The 22,535-nt window shown below is 35.3% G+C and overlaps 1 protein-coding gene across 3 annotated transcripts; it reads left to right on the top strand.

The window, feature by feature from the left end:
- Positions 1–6,830: 6,830 nt before the first annotated feature.
- LOC104892929 (AP-2 complex subunit mu) lies at positions 6,831–22,045 on the top strand. 3 transcript variants are annotated; one of them, XM_019249531.3, is made up of 14 exons: positions 6,831–6,970; positions 7,203–7,301; positions 9,113–9,290; positions 12,355–12,445; positions 13,102–13,196; positions 13,343–13,432; positions 13,661–13,709; positions 13,832–13,970; positions 16,595–16,711; positions 17,352–17,442; positions 17,526–17,668; positions 19,835–19,949; positions 21,455–21,499; positions 21,572–22,045. In XM_019249531.3, the coding sequence occupies exons 2-14, from the start codon at positions 7,219–7,221 to the stop codon at positions 21,650–21,652; spliced, it is 1,317 nt and encodes a 438-aa protein (XP_019105076.1). In that variant the 5' UTR covers positions 6,831–6,970; positions 7,203–7,218; the 3' UTR covers positions 21,653–22,045. The 3 variants fall into 3 exon arrangements, with proteins under 3 accessions (XP_019105076.1, XP_010677255.1, XP_010677254.1); XM_010678953.3 differs by having other exon boundaries at positions 7,134–7,301; XM_010678952.3 differs by lacking the exon at positions 6,831–6,970 and having other exon boundaries at positions 6,977–7,301.
- The last annotated feature ends 490 nt before the right edge of the window (positions 22,046–22,535 follow it).

The following is a 22,535-nucleotide window of genomic DNA, read 5'->3' as shown; positions in this document are numbered from 1 at the left end:
TGTACCTCCTTGGCTTGCCATTTCCGTACATATTTCAATTGCAATGTTCAACTGAAATTCCACACACTTTTCTTCATAATTTCTCTTAATACATTTATTTCATCTTCACATACTTATTTCATACATATTTCTATTTCATAGGCATACTAATTTACTCATCTTTCATGTATATATTCCATAATAACATAGCAACTTCTCTTATTATTTATTTACATACTTCATACAAACATATTGGTCCTTATTATACAGAGACTTAACATTACTTAAAGAAAGACATATGATAGTAGTTTCCTTCTGCTTATTTCCACTCATTGGCTTCACTCCCCGCTTAATCCAACATGCACGAGTCATAATAGTATCCACTATCGTCACTACTGATGGGCGGGGTCTCAAGAACATAATCAGGGCCACAAGTCTTACATCCTTCCTCAAATCCATAAGTGGTACTTGATTGGGTCGTGCAAATAGTACTTGAACTTGGTGTTGTTGGGGTTCTCGAGCTAGAATGACTCTTATATCCATTAGACGACCTGGACCAACCTCTATACATCCTAGTCACCTGTTCTTCCTCTATATGGGTGATTCGTTCATACATTTCCCTCCAGTGAGGATCATTCGATAGATCTTCCCCTGCTTTTGACGTTCAAGGGTAATATCTATTTCCTGCCTAACTTCCTCTAATAATGTGCTTTCCCATCTTATGAGACTTTTATCTATATTTTCCATGGTCATCCCATACCCTTGAATTGCTCCTGTTGCCACATATAAATTTAATAAACTCCAATAGATTCTACGAAAGCTAGCACATGGCTCACAGGTAGGTAAGGTCTTTATTATAACATATGCTTTGATTCATTTTCGCCAATAATGATTGTTACTAGCAGGACCCATAACCTAGTTCCATTCTTGAATATGCCCTAACACTTCATTGGCATGGTCAATCGCATCATCCCACCATTTTCCTACCGGCGCATAGGTGTCGGGTTCCTTCAAATAAGGTACATTTTCATTCACTCTCTCACTTGATCTACTCGAAGTCACTATATAGAATTTCTAATGTTTATACAGTCATCACACACATACTCTATGCACATAAAACACATATTCACATCATCACATGTTTCTCAAAAAAATATTCTTATAAATATATATATCGTTATTCATTATTTTTGAAATCCAAAATATTTAATTTTAGAGTTTTGGAAACGTCTGCTCTGATACCAAGTGTAACAGCCCTCCCTAGATAGCAGCGTAATTAGACTAACTATAATTAATTAAAGAGTTAAGCTACTAATTAGAGATGTTGTTAGTACAAATTTCCGAACCACCCTGCCCTTGGGAGGTTAGGAAATTTGAAAGTATCTTAGCATATTTATAAAAACAACTTAAATTATTTAATTATTACATCATAGTCTAAGTATTTGGATATCCGAGTTCTAAATATAAGTTACATAACATAGTCGATTTTATACAATAAACACAACACAGCGGCAGTACACATAACATGAACATTCCAGGCTAAGCTAATTTTTGAACTTCAGTTTATTCCTGCAAAATAGTTGAATCTTCCCCCACTAGCACTGGTTCAAAAGAATAAAACAGTCAGCTTACGCTGGTACACAAGTCCCACCAGTTCCAAAATAGTAAGGTGGCTGAAAATAGATTTTTATTTTGAAGGAATAACATAATCGATGTCTTAAACACTTCAATTCCCTTAATTACAGAGTAACTTCTCCCTTTGAATAAAGTCGAATAATAACAACAACATAAGCATATCAAGTAACTTTCCATGAATAATATTTGTACTCTTTTCAACAATTACTTAAATATTTTTATACAAAACTCAAAATATTTCTAACTCTGGGAAGGAACAAGAATGGAGGGTAAAGCCAAATCTCAAGACTTTTGAGGGACATCTCCCCACCGCTCTTAATTTCTACTTGCAATACTTTCTAGGTCATGATCCTACGTAACGGAGCAATACCCACTCTAAATAGTTAAAGAGCAAACCCATTCTGCGAGTGTTATTCATCATTGGTTATGCAACTACTTCCCTTCTAAAACTAGTCTTTTAATACTTATAAAACTTATTTTTAAATATACAAAAACTTTAGTCTCAAATACTATGGAACGAACTTTTATAATCAACTTAACTTATCAAAACAAATTTCGTAAAACAAACTTGCTATGTCGAGTTCCACTGTTTTTGGAAAGGTGACTTAACAATCATGTTTTGAAAGAATGTTGTGATTAGTTAAGGAAGTTAAAGGTTATGTTATCAAGACATGGAAGTATGTAAAGGGTTCATATAAGGGCTCTTAATATATAAAAAGATTATCTCACACAAGTAAAACACATGTCAATTTTTATGGTTCTCAGTTTGGTGTTAAAGAACAATGGTTTTCATGCAAAGATAACTTGTAACTCTTGGGTTTAGCCAAAGTTTTGGTTTAACACTTTATATATGAAGAGGGCGATAGGTATTCATAATTCAAAAGCATTTAAAGAACCAAAAGAACAAGGGTTTACTAGCTCCAAAAGTAATTAAGCGAAAAGTCGGGTTTTAAGTGTTGTTTACTTCTCAAATAAAGATTGTACTTGTCATAAGAGGAAATATATGAAACAAAGGTTTATTAACAATCAAGTATGAACTTTCTAGAAGTATACCATGAAAGAACAACAACATTTAAGGCATTTAATCAAAGTACAATCAAAGTAGAAGCACAATTTGATCGGTTTTAGAGGAAGTTGACATGCAACGATTTATGTTTCGAAAATCATTATCAAAAATTCATAACACATTGAAATCCACTAATTATAACTCATTAACAAACCAGTAGGTTTCTAATAAAATACACATTTTAGCTCCTACAATTTTCCATAAACAAGTGTTATGCAAACAACTAAGGAAGTAAGGATTACATTAGAAGGGTGGTTCTTGTGTACCTTAACTCGGTGTTTAGGAATCAAATCTTACTCAACCACTTTTACCACTTCTCCAGAAACTCCTTAGGACCTTAGAGAAAATAGTGATCACTTAAAAGTTAGCAATTAACCCAAAGAAATCAAGTTTCAACCTAATACACCTCATGAACACTAAAATTCAGCCACAACTCACCTTCCTTAGTTTTTCTTGATGATACAGAAATGGAACCTCAAAAGTAACGCTTTCCTGATATAGAGAACACCTTGGTAGACCTAGAGAAGTGAATCAGAGCTAGGAGCCAAAGGAAACAAGCTGCCAACAACAGCAGGTGCTGCTCGCCAGAATGGCGTGAAGAAGGAGGAGAGTGAAGATGTGTTTTTTGTTGTGTTTCTTGTGGAATGATTCTGATGAAAATGAGCGAGGATCTTACTCTCATATATATGGTGAATGGGAAAGGGAAATATTGTAATTTTCGGTTTAGTACTAAGGGTAGGATCGTCATTTCCCTTGCTTATGAATAAACCAAAATTTCCAAGGCTTTTAACTTCGGTTCCTTCCTCAATTACTTCCTAATCCTTAATTATTCTTAACTAAATTCCTCCAAAGTATATTATATTCTTTAATGGAAGTATCTTGACTCAATTAACCCTTTATCTTACTTCTCCGAACAACAAAACGATATCAATAATTTCTACAAATCTCATAACTCTGACACGATACTTAACTTTCCTAACATAGTTCATGAATTACTCAATTATCACATATTTCATGTTATTAGTTAGCTAATAACACATAATATCCACATTGGCAACAAAATTCACATAACAATCATTTCAACTCTTAGTTTTCAAAACGTAACGGTCAAAGCTTAATTAATCATCGTTAGCATAATGACCGTGGATGATCGATTCTAATCTTATCTTAATAAGTCAGGCTATTACATCCTACCACCCTTAAAGAAGTTTATTCCCGAAACTTATAACATACCTTGGAATAATTGGGGGTATCGTTCTCGCATATCCATTTTTTTCCCAAGTTGCTTATTTAGTTCCATGATTGGTTCACTTTTTTTGTCCACACTAATCCGTTTTAGGTCTATAATACATAGAAAATTAACAATTCAGATTATTTTGAGAAGATAGCCCCTAAAGTTGGGGTTATTCTAAAATAATTCAAAGTTGGTATTAGTTTTAGAACACTAGTAAAAGTTGGGATTATTCATGTCGATTTTTCCTTACAAATAATTTTAAAAAAAAAATCAAAATATCACACTATCCATTCCACCTTCTTCTTCTATTAAAGCTTGAAATGGATTCTGTATGCTAGTAGCTGCATTTACAGAACCCCTAACTTTAATAGGCTTTAAGGCTCTCTGGAAGCCATCTGGATCCATCTCCACCTGATCTACTTTCTCTCTTGGTGTTGTTGTTTCAAGCACTGGCTACTCAACATTTATAGCTGGACCTCTTTCCTTTGGCTGCCATACCTGCTTCACCTTTTTCAGTCTACACTCAGACACATTGTGACCAAATCCTTTGCAATTTACACAATGCTTAGGAGTTCGTTCAAACGTCACAAGTACCTCTGTAAGCTCCCCTTTCTCATTCCAAAAATGCACACTCTCAGGTAACTGCTGATCTATCTTAACCTCAATTAAGATACGAGCAAATTGCAGTTTGTCACGATTTCTAGTGGCTTCATCTCGTTTAATGGGGTCTCCAATTTATGCAACTATCTTGTGCAGTGACTTCTCTCCCCAATATTTCAAGTTCAATTTCAACTGTACCCAAATCGGAACAGTTTTGAGGTCATCTTTCTCAAAATCCATATCTGAACGCCTCTGTTTCATAATCAGAGGCTTCTTATCAAAGAAGTAATGCCCCATTAAGACATGATCCCTTGCATCCATCGCCTTAAATCTCACTAGAAACATCCCCTTCTTCACCATAGCTATTTTATCCACTCCCTGATTCTTCCATATCCGCCTAAAATAGCCTTCCATAACTTGCACAGGTGAATTGGCTCCTAATACATAGCAGATTAGAGATGAATTCCAATAATCTACTTCCTCCTGTATATCCTCCATATCTATGACTACTGGTTCACTTTGAATCTTACTCCTATCATGCTCATTCAAGTTCTCATCCTCAATTTCAGGCAAATCTGTATTAATTTGCTCAACATTAATAACATCATTACATTGCTGTAATATAGGAACATCATTACCTTCCAATATTGCATTTCCACAAACAACTTGCGATCTCTGTTTCTCTGAGCTTCGATGAATGGATTGAAGCCATTCATTGAATGTATGACGGATTTCAGATTGTTGTTTCAACTCCTGGATTGATGATTCTGGCGTCATAGGTTGTCCAAGTCCTAAGTCAAAATCCAGCGCCTCAATGCCTAGGACCTCCTCCATTGATCTTGTTCTTAGAGCTTGAGAATCTGACGTTGGACCTCTCGGTTTTGATTTCTCTATCATAGTTTTTGGCTTAGTACCTTGCCCACTACCACTCGCTTTCTTCGCCATTGCTACAATACTGAGGTATTGAAAAGAATGAGAGTGTGAATGCCAAGGTTCCAACAATGGAGTTACTGTTTCATTGGTTTAGAGAGAAGAGAGAGTTTCTCTCTCTAAAACCATATATTTCATTTTAGATATTGTATATTTCTATTTTTTTTCTTTTTCTTTTTTAAAATTTTTTTTACTTATTTGTCTGTTTTCATTTTTTTTATATATTTTGTAATTAGGGTTTATAAAATATTATTTTTATTGGATATATGTCAGTTTGGATTAACTACTTTTGTGTTCTTATTGTACTGCAATAGTCTCCTTGGATTTAAAAATGTGTATATTATAAGTGTATTATAAATACCAAAAATTTACGCCTTGAGTAATGATTTTTTTTACTTGTCCTGCGTATATTGCTGCGGTTTTGGGAAGAAACCGCAGCAATAAACCTGCATTTTCAATATTAAAAAAATACCTATTGCTGCGATTTTCCTAAGAAACCGCAATATATTAATTACTTATTTGTTGTCCCCTTAATTGCTGAGTGGCCAAAATCGCCACAAATAGGGCACTTAATGACCGCATCAATAAGCATTTATTCTACTAGTGTTTGTTTCAAAAAAAAAAAAAAAACTTGAGAGTGTAAGAAAAGATGTCGAGAGAGCATTTAGAGTACTCCAAGCCCGTTTTGCAACAGTGCGTGGTCCAACGCGAACTTGGCATAAAAGCAAGCTTCATAATATTATGGAAGCTTGCATCATATTGCATAATATGATTGTTGAAGATGAGCGACACACATATTCAAGAAACTTTCCCGCTGTAAATTTTTCACAACCAATTGATCGTGATGATACCCGACAAGGACATACTGAGGATTTTGAATCGTATATGGCAAGAGATGTAACAATTCGAGACAGAGAAAAGCATCATCAACTCAAGGCGGATCTAGTGGAGCACATTTAGACGCATTTTTGAAATCAAGACAATATGTAATACTCTTTGTTAATGTAATCTCGCTTTTCGTTTTTATGTATTAATTACATTGTCTCTTAATTTTTTTTGTTATTTAAATTTTTTTTTAAAATAATTATTTAAAATTTGGAATAAAAGTCATTTATTTCTACAATTTATTATTTTTACAAGTTAATAACAAATTATGATTGTAAATGTATATTAAAAATTGTTGATATAGTGATGACATGTGGGACCTACAAAAACTGGTGGTAGTTTTCCAATGGGAGAGGTTGTAGCTTGAAAATGTTGTAGTTTGAAAATTTGATGTGGCACATAAAGCTATAAGTGATTGTACCTTGCAATTTTAATTGCTCTAATGGCAACTCCAACGGCTAACACTAATCGTTAATCGTTATTGCAAACCCACGCTAATTTTGCCAAACACGCCGTGGGGCTAGGTGTACCCTTTTGAATTGTGATCGAAAGTGGAAACTTTTACTCTCTCCTCGCTTCTCCGGCATACTGTCTTAGGCTTTTTACTATGACCTGTCATCTTTGAATTCATGACCTTTCTGGTAGGTGATTATCACATTTTCACTTTCAATATTTCTTTCTCGCTCAATTAGTTTAATGATCTTATAATTTGCGCGAAATGCGAAAATCAAACATAATTCCACATATCTGATTCGATTAATTGCTACTTGAAAATTTCGAAATTCGGTGGATTGGAAACCCTAGATCTCGGCTAAATTTCTTCGATCGATTTCGAAGCTCATTTTGAGGTTTGAATTTCTTCGGTGAATTTAGATCCACTGGTTCAAAGATGCCGGTGGCAGCTTCTGCAATCTACTTCTTGAATCTTCGTGGTGATGTTCTTATCAATCGCCTCTATCGCGACGATGTCGGGTAACTCACCTCTCTCTTTCTGTTAATGTATGTTGAAATAATTTTGATTTTGAAGCTTAATTCGAGTTACCAGTGACCTTGTTAAACTAAATTGGCTGAATTTGTTCGATTGATGGTTTAAATGCTTGAACTTTTGGCTGATTTGTGCTCCTCATAACGTTGATCTACTCACTTTTCAGTATTTTAGTGGTATGTTTGATATTAGGGCCTTAGGGGAGAGTTTACGAAAGTGTTTTCTTCACTGTTTATGTATATTTATTGATGCTTGGGTGCTGCTTGGAGATGGCACACGATTGGTTAAAGGAAGATTATAGTGAAACAAAGTAGATGTGGATTTTCTGTTGCTTGTTTTTTTATGCGGGGTGTGCAATGACACATTATACTCTGATGTTAAATGAATTGTTGAGACCATTTAAAGAAAATAAAATGAATTGATTAGATAGTGTTGATCAACAGGTTGGGATAGTGTTACTTAATAAGGTGCTTATTTTAGTAAGTTGACACATTATAGTGTGATTTTCTATTGATGCATTGATGAAATTCTTGAATATTGTTGTTTTGAAGGCTCCTTTTTGTGCTTTGTACTAAGAGCCAATGTAGGAATGTTTTGGTGTAACTGTGTAAGATTTCAACTCTGGCCCTCATTTTGCATCACTTTGCATAGGGTTTCCTCAAATTTGTTTATCAAATGATATTATGAAGGTATCCTGCATCTTCTAATACGTGTCAAGAATAGGACTAAATCAGAGTAGTGATGTTACTGGATTCGGGGGAAATGAAGGGTAGTAGTTCTAGGGGGGAGTGTTAGTGATTTTTATTGATCAAATGGGGAGTAAAAATTTAGGTAGATAGTCCATTTCCTTAATATATGAGTAGTTACCCTACTTCATCGTATGCTAACTATTCCCCTATAACTTTCTCCAACTTTATATCACCCCCATATCATCCCCCATCCTTTCACTACCACCGCTACTCTATAACACAACTATCTCTTACATTGTACTCTTAGCGCCACTACCAGCTCTCTTATCTCCCCTCTCTTTTTCATATTATTTGAGATATAGCATATAGCCATGGTGAACACTTTCCATCTTCCATTTTATCTTTTGTTTTCTTGTTTTTATGCAACAAAACCCCATATTTCCATTCAATTGTTGCCGACTATGAATATGCTAATGAATGGGAGGATATATTCTGGCCCCCTTGGATTAGATCGTTGATAATAGGTGGAATTAAATGGGTTAAGTGGTCGCCAAATTTGTATTGAGGATGGAGTTGGTGGGAGGAGGAGAGAGGAAGAGAGGACAAAGGGTCAAGGGGAGAAAAATTACTCCTTTATCCAGGCCAAACTTGCAGGAAAGGGAAAATGATCCCCTGATTAAGGCAGCGGGATAGTTACTCCTTAAAGTCTAACCCTCATAATGTACTCTTTGAATTTAGGCTTTTTTTTATCTCCAACTTCAACCACAATTTAGGCTAATCTAGACTGTGAACTTTGATCTATGTCCATATTCTATGCCTGCACCGAAATGATGGTAATATCTGCAATGTTCAATTATATCAAAATCTGATATCTGGATCATGTAGCCATGGAGCTTGGTAGTATGTATTATGATCTATATGTATGATTTCATTGTGCGTTCCCCCCTGACTTTTGGTAATAAATAAAGTGTTTCTTGTTATTTTTCGTATTTGCATATCTAAGTATGCAATCTCACCAAGTCACTGTTATCCTGAAGATATTGCATTTTATTTAATTTATTGTTGCATTTTGCGGATGACTATATAATCTGTTTATATGTTGCTAACAGGGGAAACATGGTTGATGCATTTCGGATGCATATTATGCAAACGAAGGAGCTTGGTACTTGTCCCGTGAGGCAGATAGGAGGTTGTTCTTTCTTTTATATGAGAATTAGCAATGTGTACATTGTAATTGTCGTCAGCAGCAATGCTAATGTAGCTTGTGCTTTCAAGTTTGTTGTTGAGGTAATTCTTGCTCTTCTATCAACTATTTCTTTCAAGCTCTTCACAGATGATGAATGTTCATATAGAGTTATCCATCGTATATGACTCTCTTCTCTTTGATTTTCTCTCTCTGTCCGATTTGTCTTTCTGAAGCTGCTACTTGTAGTGGCGTCGTTGTAGATTACGGCTCCCACACCTTATTTTAAATGCTCCTTTTTGCTCTATCTATCTAAGCAGTCTTTAGCTAATAGTTGCCCTAGCCCCTAGTCAAGTCCATGTTGAAAATTTTAGCTCCTTTCAATTGTTCGAAAAGATCATGTTCTCAAATAGATCACACTTATCTTTCAAAATTTACTCATTCAACTTGCTTATTTTAATACAACGCTCTGTCTTCCACTCTTTTTTTTTTTAGTCAAACTAGGGTTTGCCTAAATTTTCACAGAGGGCTGGGGTATAATCCTTTTCACCATAATTCCTCCATTTTTAATAATGACTACATTTCCCTTTTATGGAAGTTTACTATTAATTACTGCATACTGGTTTTTAATAACTTTTCAGTTTTCATTATCACATATGTACTTTTTCACATGGTATTGGACACCACATGTCTCACACCTTAATGTGTGTTCTCAAGGGATATGTAGTGATAATTGAAGGACGGAGGAAGTATTTTCAGTAGATGAGTTAATATCGTCCTTTGATTTTAGTGGGGTTCAAAGTGAGTTCATATCCTCCTAGCTTCAGCTGCTTCCTTTCTTTTTTGATAAAACATGTACAGCCTTGTTTGAACTGAATTTTGTAGAGAGAGGGGGGGGGGGGGGAGGGGGAGGGGATGGGGAGGGGGAGAGGGAGGGAGAGAGAGCGAGCGAGCGCGAGAAAGAAAATATTTTTTAAAACTCGTCCTAGTTTGTAGATACCCATCAAGGTCTAAAACTAATGAACTACTTCAATAAGTCGAGCAGTGTATTTGAATGCATACTTGTTACGTGGAGATAATATACACATCTAAAGAATATTCTTCTAGCTGCTTCTTGTTAATTGTGGATTTTGAACGTAGTCAGACAATATCATTAGTTATAGGAATATCATTTCGCATTTTCCATCACCTTGTCAGCAAGATGTTATGATTGATTTTAGGACATGTTTAAGTTTTAGAAAGAGGAAAGAGTTCAGATTAGTGATACAAGGAACGTGGGACGGAGCCGCGTTACCCGATCTGGGTTGTTCGTTCCGGATCGCGGAACAAACGCGATCGAGATCGCTCGGAGTCTTGCATCAGATCGATGATGATCGCGTTCTGATTCTTGAGGCCCACGCTGACAAAATTCTGGTCGCCAGAAGTTCTGCCAGGGAGGAGAGATGCTGAGCGGGGTAGGAGAATTGCCGGAGATGGAAGCTAGGAAGAAGATGACTCATTGCTCAAAAAGTGGTTGAATGTGTCACTTGCTTCCTTTCCTTATCCTTATTATTACTATAACAGCTGTCATTTCCTTGTATTCTCTTTTTTTTTGAACTTCTTGACAAGTGGCTTCTACTACTCTTTTTCTTGTCCTTTCTTTGCTCACTGTGTTTCTTTTCTTATTTTTTACTTTGACAAATGCTCTTACCCTATATATATATATATATATATATATATAATATATATATATATATATATATATATATATATATATATATAGGGGAAGACTCTTTGTGAGAACCCCTCCTATATGTGAGAACACTTTCTTTTGTTAGAACACATCATATGTTCTATAAATTAAGTGATATGTTCTGAATTATGTTTTCTTCTCAAAAAGACTCCATTAAAGTTTTAGACTCAAATTCAACCTATTTCTTCACAAATATTACTAAATTCTTCATTAAATTTTATGAAATTCAATCTTTTTTAGCTTGCATTCATTAATAACGAATTTATTTCATCTCTCTCTCCTCTAAAAGACTAATTATCTCTCCTCAAGAATACCCATTTTCTTTCCTCAAGTAGGCTTAGTTGAAACTCCAAGTTCAACTTCAATCAAGTTTTTGACAAGTGCAACAAAATTTTTCATAATAGATTCAATTTATTTAGAGTGAATTCATGTTTGTTCTCTTTTCTCAAGATGACCATTTTCACTACTCAAGAATATCCCTTCTCTCTCCTCAAATAAACTCAACCAAATTCAAGATAAAATTCAACAAAGTTCTTCATATGTAAATCAGCAAAGCGACATGAATTCAAGAGAGGTTCTTACCAAGTTTAACGAATTTTTTATCAAAATTTTTGAAGTTCAATTTTATTTAGGTTGGATTTCATGTTCTAAAATTCTGTATTTCATGTTCTAAAATTTGTTATTTCATGTTCTAAACTTTGAAAATTCGTGTTCTAAAATGACCGTTGCAGTTGTGTTGATGATACATGACTTTGATCATATGATATGGTAGATGATGATGATTAGTTATCGCTAAGTAGCAATTTAAAGCTTGTTGAGATGAGATAAGATGAGTTTGCCTCACAGCATATGTACTATAATATATGTTCTAAAAGTTATTATATATTATATGAGATATAGTTATATGTTTTACAAAATGGTGTACGTGTTCTAAAATTTTATTGGAATTAATTTAGGATGTACTTGTAATCATGTATAACATACTTGAAATAATTTAGAACATGTTAAAACCATTTACACTTAAAATAATTTTAGAACATACCTGAAATAATTTAGGACATAAGCTTGAAAATTTAAAAACATGTATATATCAGTATATGTTTATGTGTTGATTAGGTTCTTAAGTATAAATATGTGTTCATGTTCTAAAAATCATAGCATATGTTCTATAAATTATTGTGTATGTTCTAGACATAAATATGTTCTCATATAAGGACTCATTCTCACTGGATTCTAACCCTATATATATAATTTTCGTACCCATCGCACCCGATTCACTCAAGCTAGCGTTCCGCATATCCGAATCCGTACCCTGTTTCTAACCGTACCACGTCCTTGTAACATTGGTTCAAGCATGATGAAGAGTTGCTGTAAATTTTGCTTCATATCATATACAGTGAAAAGTTGGCTAATTATGATTTTACAACTCTCTGCAGGCTGTGAATCTTTTCAAATCCTACTTTGGTGGGCAATTTGATGAAGATGCTATTCGCAATAATTTTGTTCTGATATACGAGTTGTTAGATGGTATGTAATGTATCTTGTGGATTTTATTTCAATCTTCCTTGTTCTTATTCTGTCAAAATACATGTCTGCATAGTATGATAGTTATCCTGCAGTATAATCTGTAAGTGATTTAGATTTGAATGCAGAATGAAAATCAAGAAATAAGATGTGATTAGGCATAAATCTTCGATTTATGTTTATTTTTTTGGAGGGTGGGGAATGTAGTAGATCCAGATTATGGTGCATAAAGTTGAGGAACCCGTTAAAAGACGTCCCTGTGAGAAACATTGTGTGGACAGTGTTTTTGATGCTATAGAGTATAGTCTATGACTTTATTGAAGCTAGACTGTGAATAATAATTAATACTTGTGAATGGGATAACAAACACCGTTTTACCAAGCTAATAATGGAACTAGACAAGTGATGATGTATTGCATAGTTGTGCATGAGTATTATCATCACAAGCTGTTCTAAGGTTGGTGGAGGGTGGGAAGCATGTGGAAGATGTTGATGCATCTCCTGGCTTAATATTCCACGTCTAAACCTTTGAGTTTTTCCAAAATAATATTGCTCTGCTGTCTTCTTGTGGTGTTCTCATCATCAGTTCTTATATTTTTACGATCCACCTTTGAATGTACCACGATGACTGTTATTTTCTGATAATTTCTAAATTGCAGAAATAATGGATTTTGGCTACCCACAAAATCTTTCACCTGAAATTCTAAAGCTCTACATTACTCAAGAGGGAGTACGCTCACCATTCTCGTCGAAGGTATGCATTTTGATCTTTTTGATGGTACTGCCTGACAAATTTTTTTTTCATTATTGCCTTTCAGGTATGTTAAGTAGGAGCTCCTGAAATTGGGTAGTTAATTAATTCTCCTGTTCTTTGTTTTCTGTTTGTGTCTTGCAATTCAGCCTGCCGATAAACCAGTGCCAAATGCAACTTTGCAAGTTACAGGTGCCGTTGGCTGGCGAAGAGAAGGTCTTGCTTATAAAAAGAATGAGGTGAGTTATTTGTAAGTATATTAGATACTAGTAATAGTGTTACCTGATTTGCTGTATAAGAATGTGTATGGTTATGCAATTTGCTACTCGTGACGTAAATTAGTGCAAAAGTAATCACTTGCATGTGAGTATTCACCCTTTCTGGACTGCAATTCTCAGAGGGTTAGCATTTCAGGGAACACTGACTGTCACTCATGTATTTTGTTAATTGCGAGCCTTCCCTTGCAGGTGTTCCTAGATATTGTGGAAAGTGTCAATCTTCTTATGTCTTCAAAAGGTTGGTGAGGGCTTCCTTTTCTTTATTTTGTGTCTGTGTGGTGAAAGGGAGGAGGGGGTGGGGGGTTTACCAGATTCTGATTATGTAGTGTTCTATAATGGTTTTGTATTCCATGACAACAGGTAGTGTGCTACGTTGTGATGTTACTGGAAAGATTCTTATGAAGTGTTTTCTCTCTGGAATGCCTGATTTGAAGTTGGGATTAAATGATAAAATTGGTCTTGAGAAAGAGTCACAGTTGAAAGCACGTCCGGCAAAGAGGTAGCTTCTATCAAACAGGCTTCTTTCTTATCTTTTATTATGGAATATTCTGTTTAGTTTCAGGCTGAGAGTTTTTTTATTCTCATTAACAATTTGCTGTTATCATTTCTACATAGCAGATCTTATGCTAAATATATTTGTTGTATTGCTACTTCTGTTATCATGTTATGAACAAATTTTGTTGAATGATTGCTCTCTTTTGATTATTAGCATGCTGAAGATCTATGAAGCATGGGTACGCCTTCTTTGGACCGAATCCCGTACCGGGGACGGGGACAGGTCGGGGACGGGACGGGTACGCCCCAAAAACGTCCCCAAACGAACGGGTGGTGGGACGGCGGCTCATATGGTACGCCTTGGGTGTAGAGTGAAGACGTCTTGGGGACGGGTTTAGATGCTACGAGACGTCCCCAAGCATTTTCTCTCTCTTCATCTTCTTCACCTTCATTCTTCTCCCTTCATTTTTTTCTTCTCTTTCTCTGCCATTAGAAACCTTCAGCTGCTGTACTTTTCCCCCTTCTTGACCTCTGTTTTCTCTATTATTCTGATTTCTAGTTTCTCTCTCTATTCTTTTGGTTTTAAATTTCTGTCATGACTGTCAATATGTCGACATATTTTACTAGCTAGTTTGCCTTACTTTTTCTTTCTTTTCTGATAGACTTTTTTGCAGAAGCCAGAATGCATGTAATTGTTGTACTTATATTATAAATATAATATTCAAATACTCTACATGAGAGAGAATGAGAAGAGGAGAGACACCTCATTCACAGCTAAAGTTAATATACAACTGTCATCAACCCATTAAATCTTCCTCCCTTTCTTTTAAAATTTTAATTATTACTCATAAAACATTTGAGCTCACCTTTAACTAAAGAAAAATCGTATAATATGTTTCTTATTTTCTGAATTTTGCTTCAACATTAATTAAATTGTTCATTCACCTAAAAGTTGTATTTTATTTATGGTAGTGACTTATATATGAATATTAATTTATAAATTTTATTTTTATTTTCCCTCAACAAAAAAAATTTATTTTTATTTTATTTTTTGACGAATCCAAGCCGTACCCGTTTTCGGAAATTTTGATTTTGCCGTTTTCCGTCCCCGTACTCGTATTCGTTCCCGTACCCGTATCCGTGCTACCTAGCTGAAGATTGATGAATCTGCCAATTTCTAGGTAGTTATGTTGCAAATAATTATATATGCAGATGTTTGTACTGCTCCCACCGTCCTATAATATAGTGCCTATTTCATTTTAGGTGGGTCAAACTTTAAAATCTTTGACCAAAAATGCTCATTAGTATATACAAGAAAACATACTCATGTAGGATCTTGTTAGATTCGCCTCAATATGTAGTTTCAATGTTTCATAATATCAACTTTTTGTACTTTTTAATAATAAGGAACTGAAGATATCGAAGGTCAAAGGTCCGTTTTGAAGACCGTGTAAAAAAAAAAACAAGCATTATATTGTGGGACGAGGGAGTATTATTTCTGTTCTTGGAAAGAGCTCTTTATGTATGTATGCTATAAGCACAGTGGCTACTTAAAGTCTACAGTGATGTGGAACCTTGCCCATATCTGCCATGACATTTTTGGTATCTTAATGCTGGAATTTGCTTAGATCATCAATTTGAATCTGTTTCTTTTTGCTATTGGTTCTCTGATTTGCTTACCATGCATGAAGCACCAAGGTCTGCTATGTATGGCTTGTGAAGATAGGTAGAACCGTTCATCACTTTGTTATGTAAAAGCAATACTGAGAACCGAGCTAAAGAACCAATCTCATCAACTTTTAAAAGCACAACCACCACTAGTTCAGGAGTTGAGGAGAAACTTGAAATCGTAGCTTCAAGAATGAAGTGCTTCATGGCAGCAACCAGGGGCGAAGCTAGGAATTTTTAATTGCGAGGGGCGGATGGCTGTTACTTTTTAAATAAAATAAATAGAGGAAACGAAAAATAAAAAGAGAGTAGAATTTTTGTTGTTAAGAGAATTTGACCTCCTAACCACCCAAACTTTTCCCCAAGTCATTAACCACCAAACCCACAATCTCCTTCAAATCTATAAAGGCCTCATTAATGTATAAACATAATACCTGCAGCGGCCTAACTAAAAAAATATGGGCCGTGGGGGTGGGCTGCAGGGACTTGCAGCTCCCCATGTGGCTTCTCCCATGGCAGCAACATGTTTATTTCAAGACTGCTCCTCCAAGCTGTTTTAGAAGTGTCCCTTTACACATTCATGGGGTAGCTCTTGCCTCTTGCACTAAGTTAGGAGAGGTCCTTGTCGCAATTCAAAATTCTGATTGATGGACCATCATTTTTAACAAATCTGCCTTTTTGGTTTATAATGGCTCTTTCAGAGCTGTAATCCTGCATATATATTGTCAAATGTATATATCTAGCTTAATAGCATTGATATTCATGTCTGGCATCGTAAAGAACTACTGTACCTACTTTTACTATAAGTGTTTATGTGTACCTCCTGGATCAAGCCCTTTCATTAATTTTGGTTGTGAGCTGTTATCATACCAAGGCTTTCATGATTCATATGGTTCTGCTCAAGTGTTGCTAATTGCTATAGTTGATTTTTAATATTCTCGTTGTTCTGCCCTTTCTCAGTGGGAAGACTATTGAGCTGGATGATGTAACCTTCCATCAATGTGTGAATTTGACGAGGTTCAACTCGGAGAAGACTGTCAGTTTTGTTCCTCCAGATGGTGAATTTGAATTAATGAAGTAAGCTCATAAGTTCTTGTGAATGCATTTTCTGGCGAATGTTTGGCTTTTATGAAATCTCATGTGTATGAAATTATTAATTTTAAACAGATTTGACGCTCTCTCTCTATTTGTAGAAGAGATGTTTTTCCAACAGAGAAAAGTGCTCTTATTTACTTAAGCGGTGCTGTTTTGTTAATAATAATATTCAAACATGTGCTAATTACTTGTCAATATACAAGGTTTGATGTTGTCATGTTCTATAATACTTTTGGGCCTTCAGGCCCACACTGTCTTCTTTCCTGCTCTTTAAAGTTATCTAGGCTTTTTTTTTTTGGTAATCTGGATTTTTGTCTAAATTTTGTTTGTGCAAGTCCTACTAATCTGTTTAATTGGACAAAAAACATTTTGATGGAAATGAATTGAAAAGATAAAAATGAAATTGGTGGGCAGAGAATGGATGGGAGAAAAGAAAGAGGTATGCGAGGAATGAGGAAAATGTGGCATTCCTTCCTTATAGGAAGGATCAATTTCTCCAATATATCTCATCCCCAGGAAAACTTTTCTATTCATTACAAACCAAAAAAAGCAAGAGATGTTTTTTTCCCAACCAAAATCCTTATGAGTTTTTATGTGATATCCTCTGCTCTGGATATTTCAGATATCGTATAACTGAGGGTGTTAACCTCCCTTTCCGGGTATTGCCAACAATCAAGGAATTGGGCAGGACACGCATGGAAGTAAATGTTAAGGTATGTGCAGCTTCTTTTGTGAAGTTAAGCATCAATCCGTCATTTATATGTATTGACGTTTGCTTATAAATTCTATTCATCAGGTCAAGAGTGTCTTTGGTGCGAAGATGTTTGCTCTTGGAGTGGTGATCAAAATCCCAGTTCCCAAACAAACTGCAAAAACAAGCTTCCAAGTGACATCGGGTAGAGCAAAGTATAACCCTTCCATTGATAGTTTGGTCTGGAAGTAAGTGTCCTGATTTTGCCTTTATTGCAAATTTTGTTACTTCATTGACTATTGCTTCATTTTCCGTCTTAAATACATGTTTGCAGTATTACACGCATGTGCTGTTGTATAACCGATAAGTTTGGATTTGCAGCACATGCACCCCTTTAGGGTTACTATGTGACCTGTAACTGATCTTAGATTCCAGAAGTCTTAGTGGGGTTACTGACATGGTAATTTAACAACGGAGTGCTATGAACAATATAATGTAGTATTATTCGGTTCTTTCTGAAGATATCCTTAACTGTGAATTGGGTTCTGTTTGCCACTAGTAGCAAATAATTTTCTGGTGATCTCTATGGTATTGTAGATCAGCCCGATTGGTTGACAAAGATTATTAGTACCGTTGAATATGAAGTCCTTTATAATTCTGTATCTTTACGATGTTACTAGGACTTGAGGGCATGAATTTGACATGATTGCTACCCATGTATCCTGGTTTGGAAATATTGCGTGTAGGGTTCAGGGATGTGGGTAACTGGTTTAATTATACAGAGACTTGTAAGAATTTATAATCTGATCTGGCTTCAAATTTATACAAGTGCAAACAAATAATATGAGTTATGGTAGGAAATAATTTAATTCGCAATGATATAGTATTAGTATATCAGATAACATGGTTTTCCAACTTTGAGCTAGTTTGTTTTGCATTTAGGGTAAGGTATATACCAAGTAGTAAGAGCATGGTTTGGAAAATATCAATATTTTAACTCAAATGTTGTAGAAACACTGAATTTTATCGAAAGATAAAAAATTGAAAGGAAGGCAACTAGAAATACTTGTACATCATTCCCTAAAGGGAATACAACGAGTAAACCACTAACTCCTTTCTTTCAGCATTAGCGGCAGCAGTTGGCTGTATAAGTGCTATTAGCCTCCCTTTGGGTTGCAAATTTGTGGAAATAATATCTACATGATAGGTTTTTTAATCAATGATTTCCTTTTCAATTAATAGCTCTAGGGATTACTTGATCCAATGCCTTAAATTTTAGGCTTCTTCATCCATTGTCATGAACTCATTCTTGTTGAGTTGAAGGCATGAACACAGTGCTAAAGGGCCACTTTGTCCTTTCCCCTGTCTGACCTTTTGCAGAGTCATGCTTAGTGCTGGATAAGGTTTATGTGATACATAACCATGTCTTTGAGAGATCAAGTATCAGAGCTCACTTGATTGTTATATTGGTTTTAATAATTATTAGATGTAAGTGAAAATATATATTGTATTGACAAAGTTCCAGACACATGTCACTTTGTCTAATCATGTAAGTAGAGTATATTCATGCTTCAATACCTAAAATTTGCTTCTGTTTCTCTTTACACTGGTCCTTGTTTCCTTTGCTTTTTCTCCCACTATTCATTTCTTTCTTGCACAGAATTATCCTTTAGCTGTATTTATGGAGAATGGAAACTTTACTCGAACGTTCTATATATTTAGACTAGCTTATATCCTGCTCTAGGGTATATCTTCTGTTGCAATTTGAAGGAGGACGATGACTTGGTTGTAGATAATAATATAAGTAAGATTATTTTTTATTTAGTCATCTATTGGGGCCTGCTTGAGGGCAATGACATATTGACATGTGCAAGTACAACTTGAAGTGCAAATCTGGCTGTCCAGTGTTGGTTATTTTGTCCTCTTACTTTTGTTCTGGAATAATTTCGATTATGTGGCTAGAAACACTCTCTGCTGTACTTGTTTTTACTTCCTTGTTCATTTAGGAACGCCTACTTCTGTAACCACATCTTGTTTAAGGTTATTTGTCAAGTTTGTCATAGAGGGGCAAAGATGTGTTTGCGGGAAGCATGTTTGTATAGATCTGAGCCCGTCTATAGATCAATTTTCATTCCACAGCTAGACTAATTATTGCAGTCTGCCAAATGCTTAACAAATAGATGTGCCTTTGCTTTACGCATGGAGTTAGGGGCTAAAGATACCTTGGTCTTTTGAATTAGAGAATATTATGATATCTATTCATATTTATATGAGGCTTTTTGCTACTAATTTATTCGTAAATTGATTTTCATGTTTTATCCATACAACTCTTTGTAAACATGTACTTGTTATGTTCATGCTTTATTCTTGCTGCAATGTAACTAACACTTGAAATTTGATATGTACAATTACAGGATTAGAAAATTTCCTGGCCAGACAGAGTCAACCTTAAGTGCTGAGGTTGAGTTGATTTCTACCATGGGAGAGAAGAAGTCCTCAACAAGGCCACCAATTCAAATGGAATTCCAGGTATCTCATAATTTGCAACTATTGCTGAAATAACATTCATTTTTGACGATTGGCCTTGCATCGTATTTTCTTGGCAAATAAGCGAGTTGGTAGATGGTGGCTCGTGTCTACCATCCTAACGGTAGACACACGTCGAAACGCAGCCCAAAAAAACATAAAATGCGCTCTCATTAAGTGGACCGTGAAACCAATGTACATCAACTGTTCTCCAATGAACATTGATCTCGTCGATTCTTCTTTGTTGGCCTTTATCTTAATGTTTCTTAGTTTGTTTATTGCAGATATTTCTTTGTTCATTGTGTTTTCTTTGTCTGTTCATTAGGTTGAGTAGTTGTTCATCAGATATTTCCGCTTATGTTCATCTTTTTTTCTTGTTGTTCATTGCTAATTCAGATGTTCATTGATTCTTGTGTGGTTCTTTTGTTCTACTTTCATCTTCATGTTGCTTAGTTTGTTCGTTGAGGATATTGTTTTGTTCATTGTATTATACTATTTCAATAATTAAAGAAGTTTCATAAATGCAATAAATGAACAAAGAGAGAGGAGGGAGTATTTCAGCAAAAGAATGATGAGAGAGAAAAACTCATGCAATAAATGCCACTGTCCCCCCCAATTTGAATTGTCTTTGCCACGCAAACAAAATGAGGAGAGCAAGTTACAATGGGGTCCGCATAATTAATGCCAAACAACGCCGTATGGAATGGTGCGCACCATTTAGATGGTAGACTCGTGTCTACCATCTAATTTGCGCAAATAAGGTGATTTATCGTTAGCCAGATATTTAAGTCTAGCTGAGACAGTTTGGTGAATGTCTTTTGATTTCATTCATGCTGAAGGCACTGTATGTGAAGTATGTGTAGAGAACGAGTTATTTAGTAAATAAATAAATTGAGTTTTTAACAAGTTAATTATTTTCCTTCCCTTACCCCTCCGTTTTGTTTTTCTTTTCCCTCCCCCACCACCCAAACACACCCCAAATTGAAACTGGCCATGGTGCCCCTTACCTCTCCCCTCTCCGTTTTCTTTCCTTCCCTACCACCTTTCTGCAGTAGTGGGTCCCTCCTTTCGATGCCTTTGTCTTCTGTGCTCTGTGCCTACTCAAAGACGTTTTTGATAGAGGTCTGAGTTATTTATTAAAAAGTAGGAATACTTCGGAGGAGTTTAGATTCTGTTTTATCAAAGGATTCTCTATTTGGGTCTCTCTTTCTAGCATACTTGATGTTGACAATGAAGCCGAAGGAAATCCTCTTTAGCTTATTTATTGTAAAGCTTTTCGTGTAGAAAGATAGGTTTAAAATCTAGCTTGAAAATGGCATGCATAGATGTGGATAGAACCTTGTAAGGTCTGAAAAATACATGAATCTTGATATTTGTCCACATTATGTTTACTTTTGTGTGTACTTATTTGTCCCTGGAGCTGGACACGTTACATTTCTGCACAATTTGATAGTAGCTCTGGAATATGATTTTTCCACATGATCTGATGTTGATTTTTGTTTTTTAAGGTCCCTATGTTCACAGCATCAGGGTTACGTGTTCGTTTCCTCAAGGTAACTTTCTTTGATAAAGTTTTATCATTAGTGATCTCTCAGATAATATTTATATCGATCCAATTGCTGTAGGTATGGGAGAAAAGTGGGTACAACACCGTTGAATGGGTTCGTTATATAACAAAGGCCGGTTCTTATGAGGTCAGGTGCTAAAACAGTTGAGATTGGCGCAGAGAAGGTTTTTTCTTTGGGGGCGTTGAGATTTTTCCAAGAGGTTAAAGTAATTAATGTCGATATATCAAGTTCACGCTTCCTCTTGCCTGGCTAATCTTCTGCAGAAATTCTTTTTACATTTTTCTTATCATCATCATCATCACATCTTTTCTCCCCCTTGTATTATTAGTCATTCAGTGTCGTTGATAGTGTAGTATGTTGATATGATTGTTTGCATTATATAGTGTGGAAATGATAAGGTCTTTTGTAAAGAATGATTTCAGATTTAAGCTACGGGAAGTGCAGAGTTTTGAATTTTCATCTCTGTTTGGGGAGTTTTTTTCTCCACAGTGATTTTATTTTGCTTAAGTCTATCCTTGTGAGATTAGTTTTCTTCTGGAGTCAACTCCTCTGTTTCTTTTAAAGACCGATATGGTTAGTGTATCCTGTTTCGTTCATCATTGCACTTTTTTCATGTGTTGTATATGTAGGAACGCATCGTTGATATACTTGGGTGTACTCATATTTGAAACTAATGCTTTGGTTATTTTAAATGAGCAATAAGAAGAAATATAAGCCATGTGTTAATGCTCCTGAGTGTATACTAGAATTTGGACTAGACATATGGGTGTTCAACGGATGATGTATTTTTGCATGATGGAACACCTTAGTGTATGGTGGTTAAAGTTTGCACTAGAAATTGAGAAAGAAAAATCAGAGAGAGCAGGACGCAAAGGAAATAAAGTAAAAGTTGAGAGCAAAATCTTTAATAAGTTGTGTGCATTTGGATGGGGATTGTACAGAGATTAAGATAATCTGTGGGGAGATTTGCGTGGAAGTGCAACCGGTGGATGCTATATATGGTAATCAAACAACACTAAAT

This window comes from Beta vulgaris, chromosome 5 (genome assembly GCF_026745355.1).
Source record: "Beta vulgaris subsp. vulgaris cultivar EL10 chromosome 5, EL10.2, whole genome shotgun sequence".
NCBI classification, from domain to species: domain Eukaryota; kingdom Viridiplantae; phylum Streptophyta; class Magnoliopsida; order Caryophyllales; family Amaranthaceae; genus Beta; species Beta vulgaris.
This window is presented reverse-complemented; position numbering and strand designations above follow the sequence as displayed.

What these genes read in the sequence shown, in the direction of transcription:
- LOC104892929 (XM_019249531.3), top strand. Translation starts at nt 7,219, where the DNA reads ATGCCGGTGGCAGCTTCTGCAATCTACTTCTTGAATCTTCGTGGTGAT. An exon ending in GCATGGAAGTAAATGTTAAG is followed by an intron (nt 17,443 to 17,525) that starts GTATGTGCAGCT and finishes TCTATTCATCAG; the next exon opens with GTCAAGAGTGTCTTTGGTGC. An exon ending in CAATTCAAATGGAATTCCAG is followed by an intron (nt 19,950 to 21,454) that starts GTATCTCATAAT and finishes TTGTTTTTTAAG; the next exon opens with GTCCCTATGTTCACAGCATC.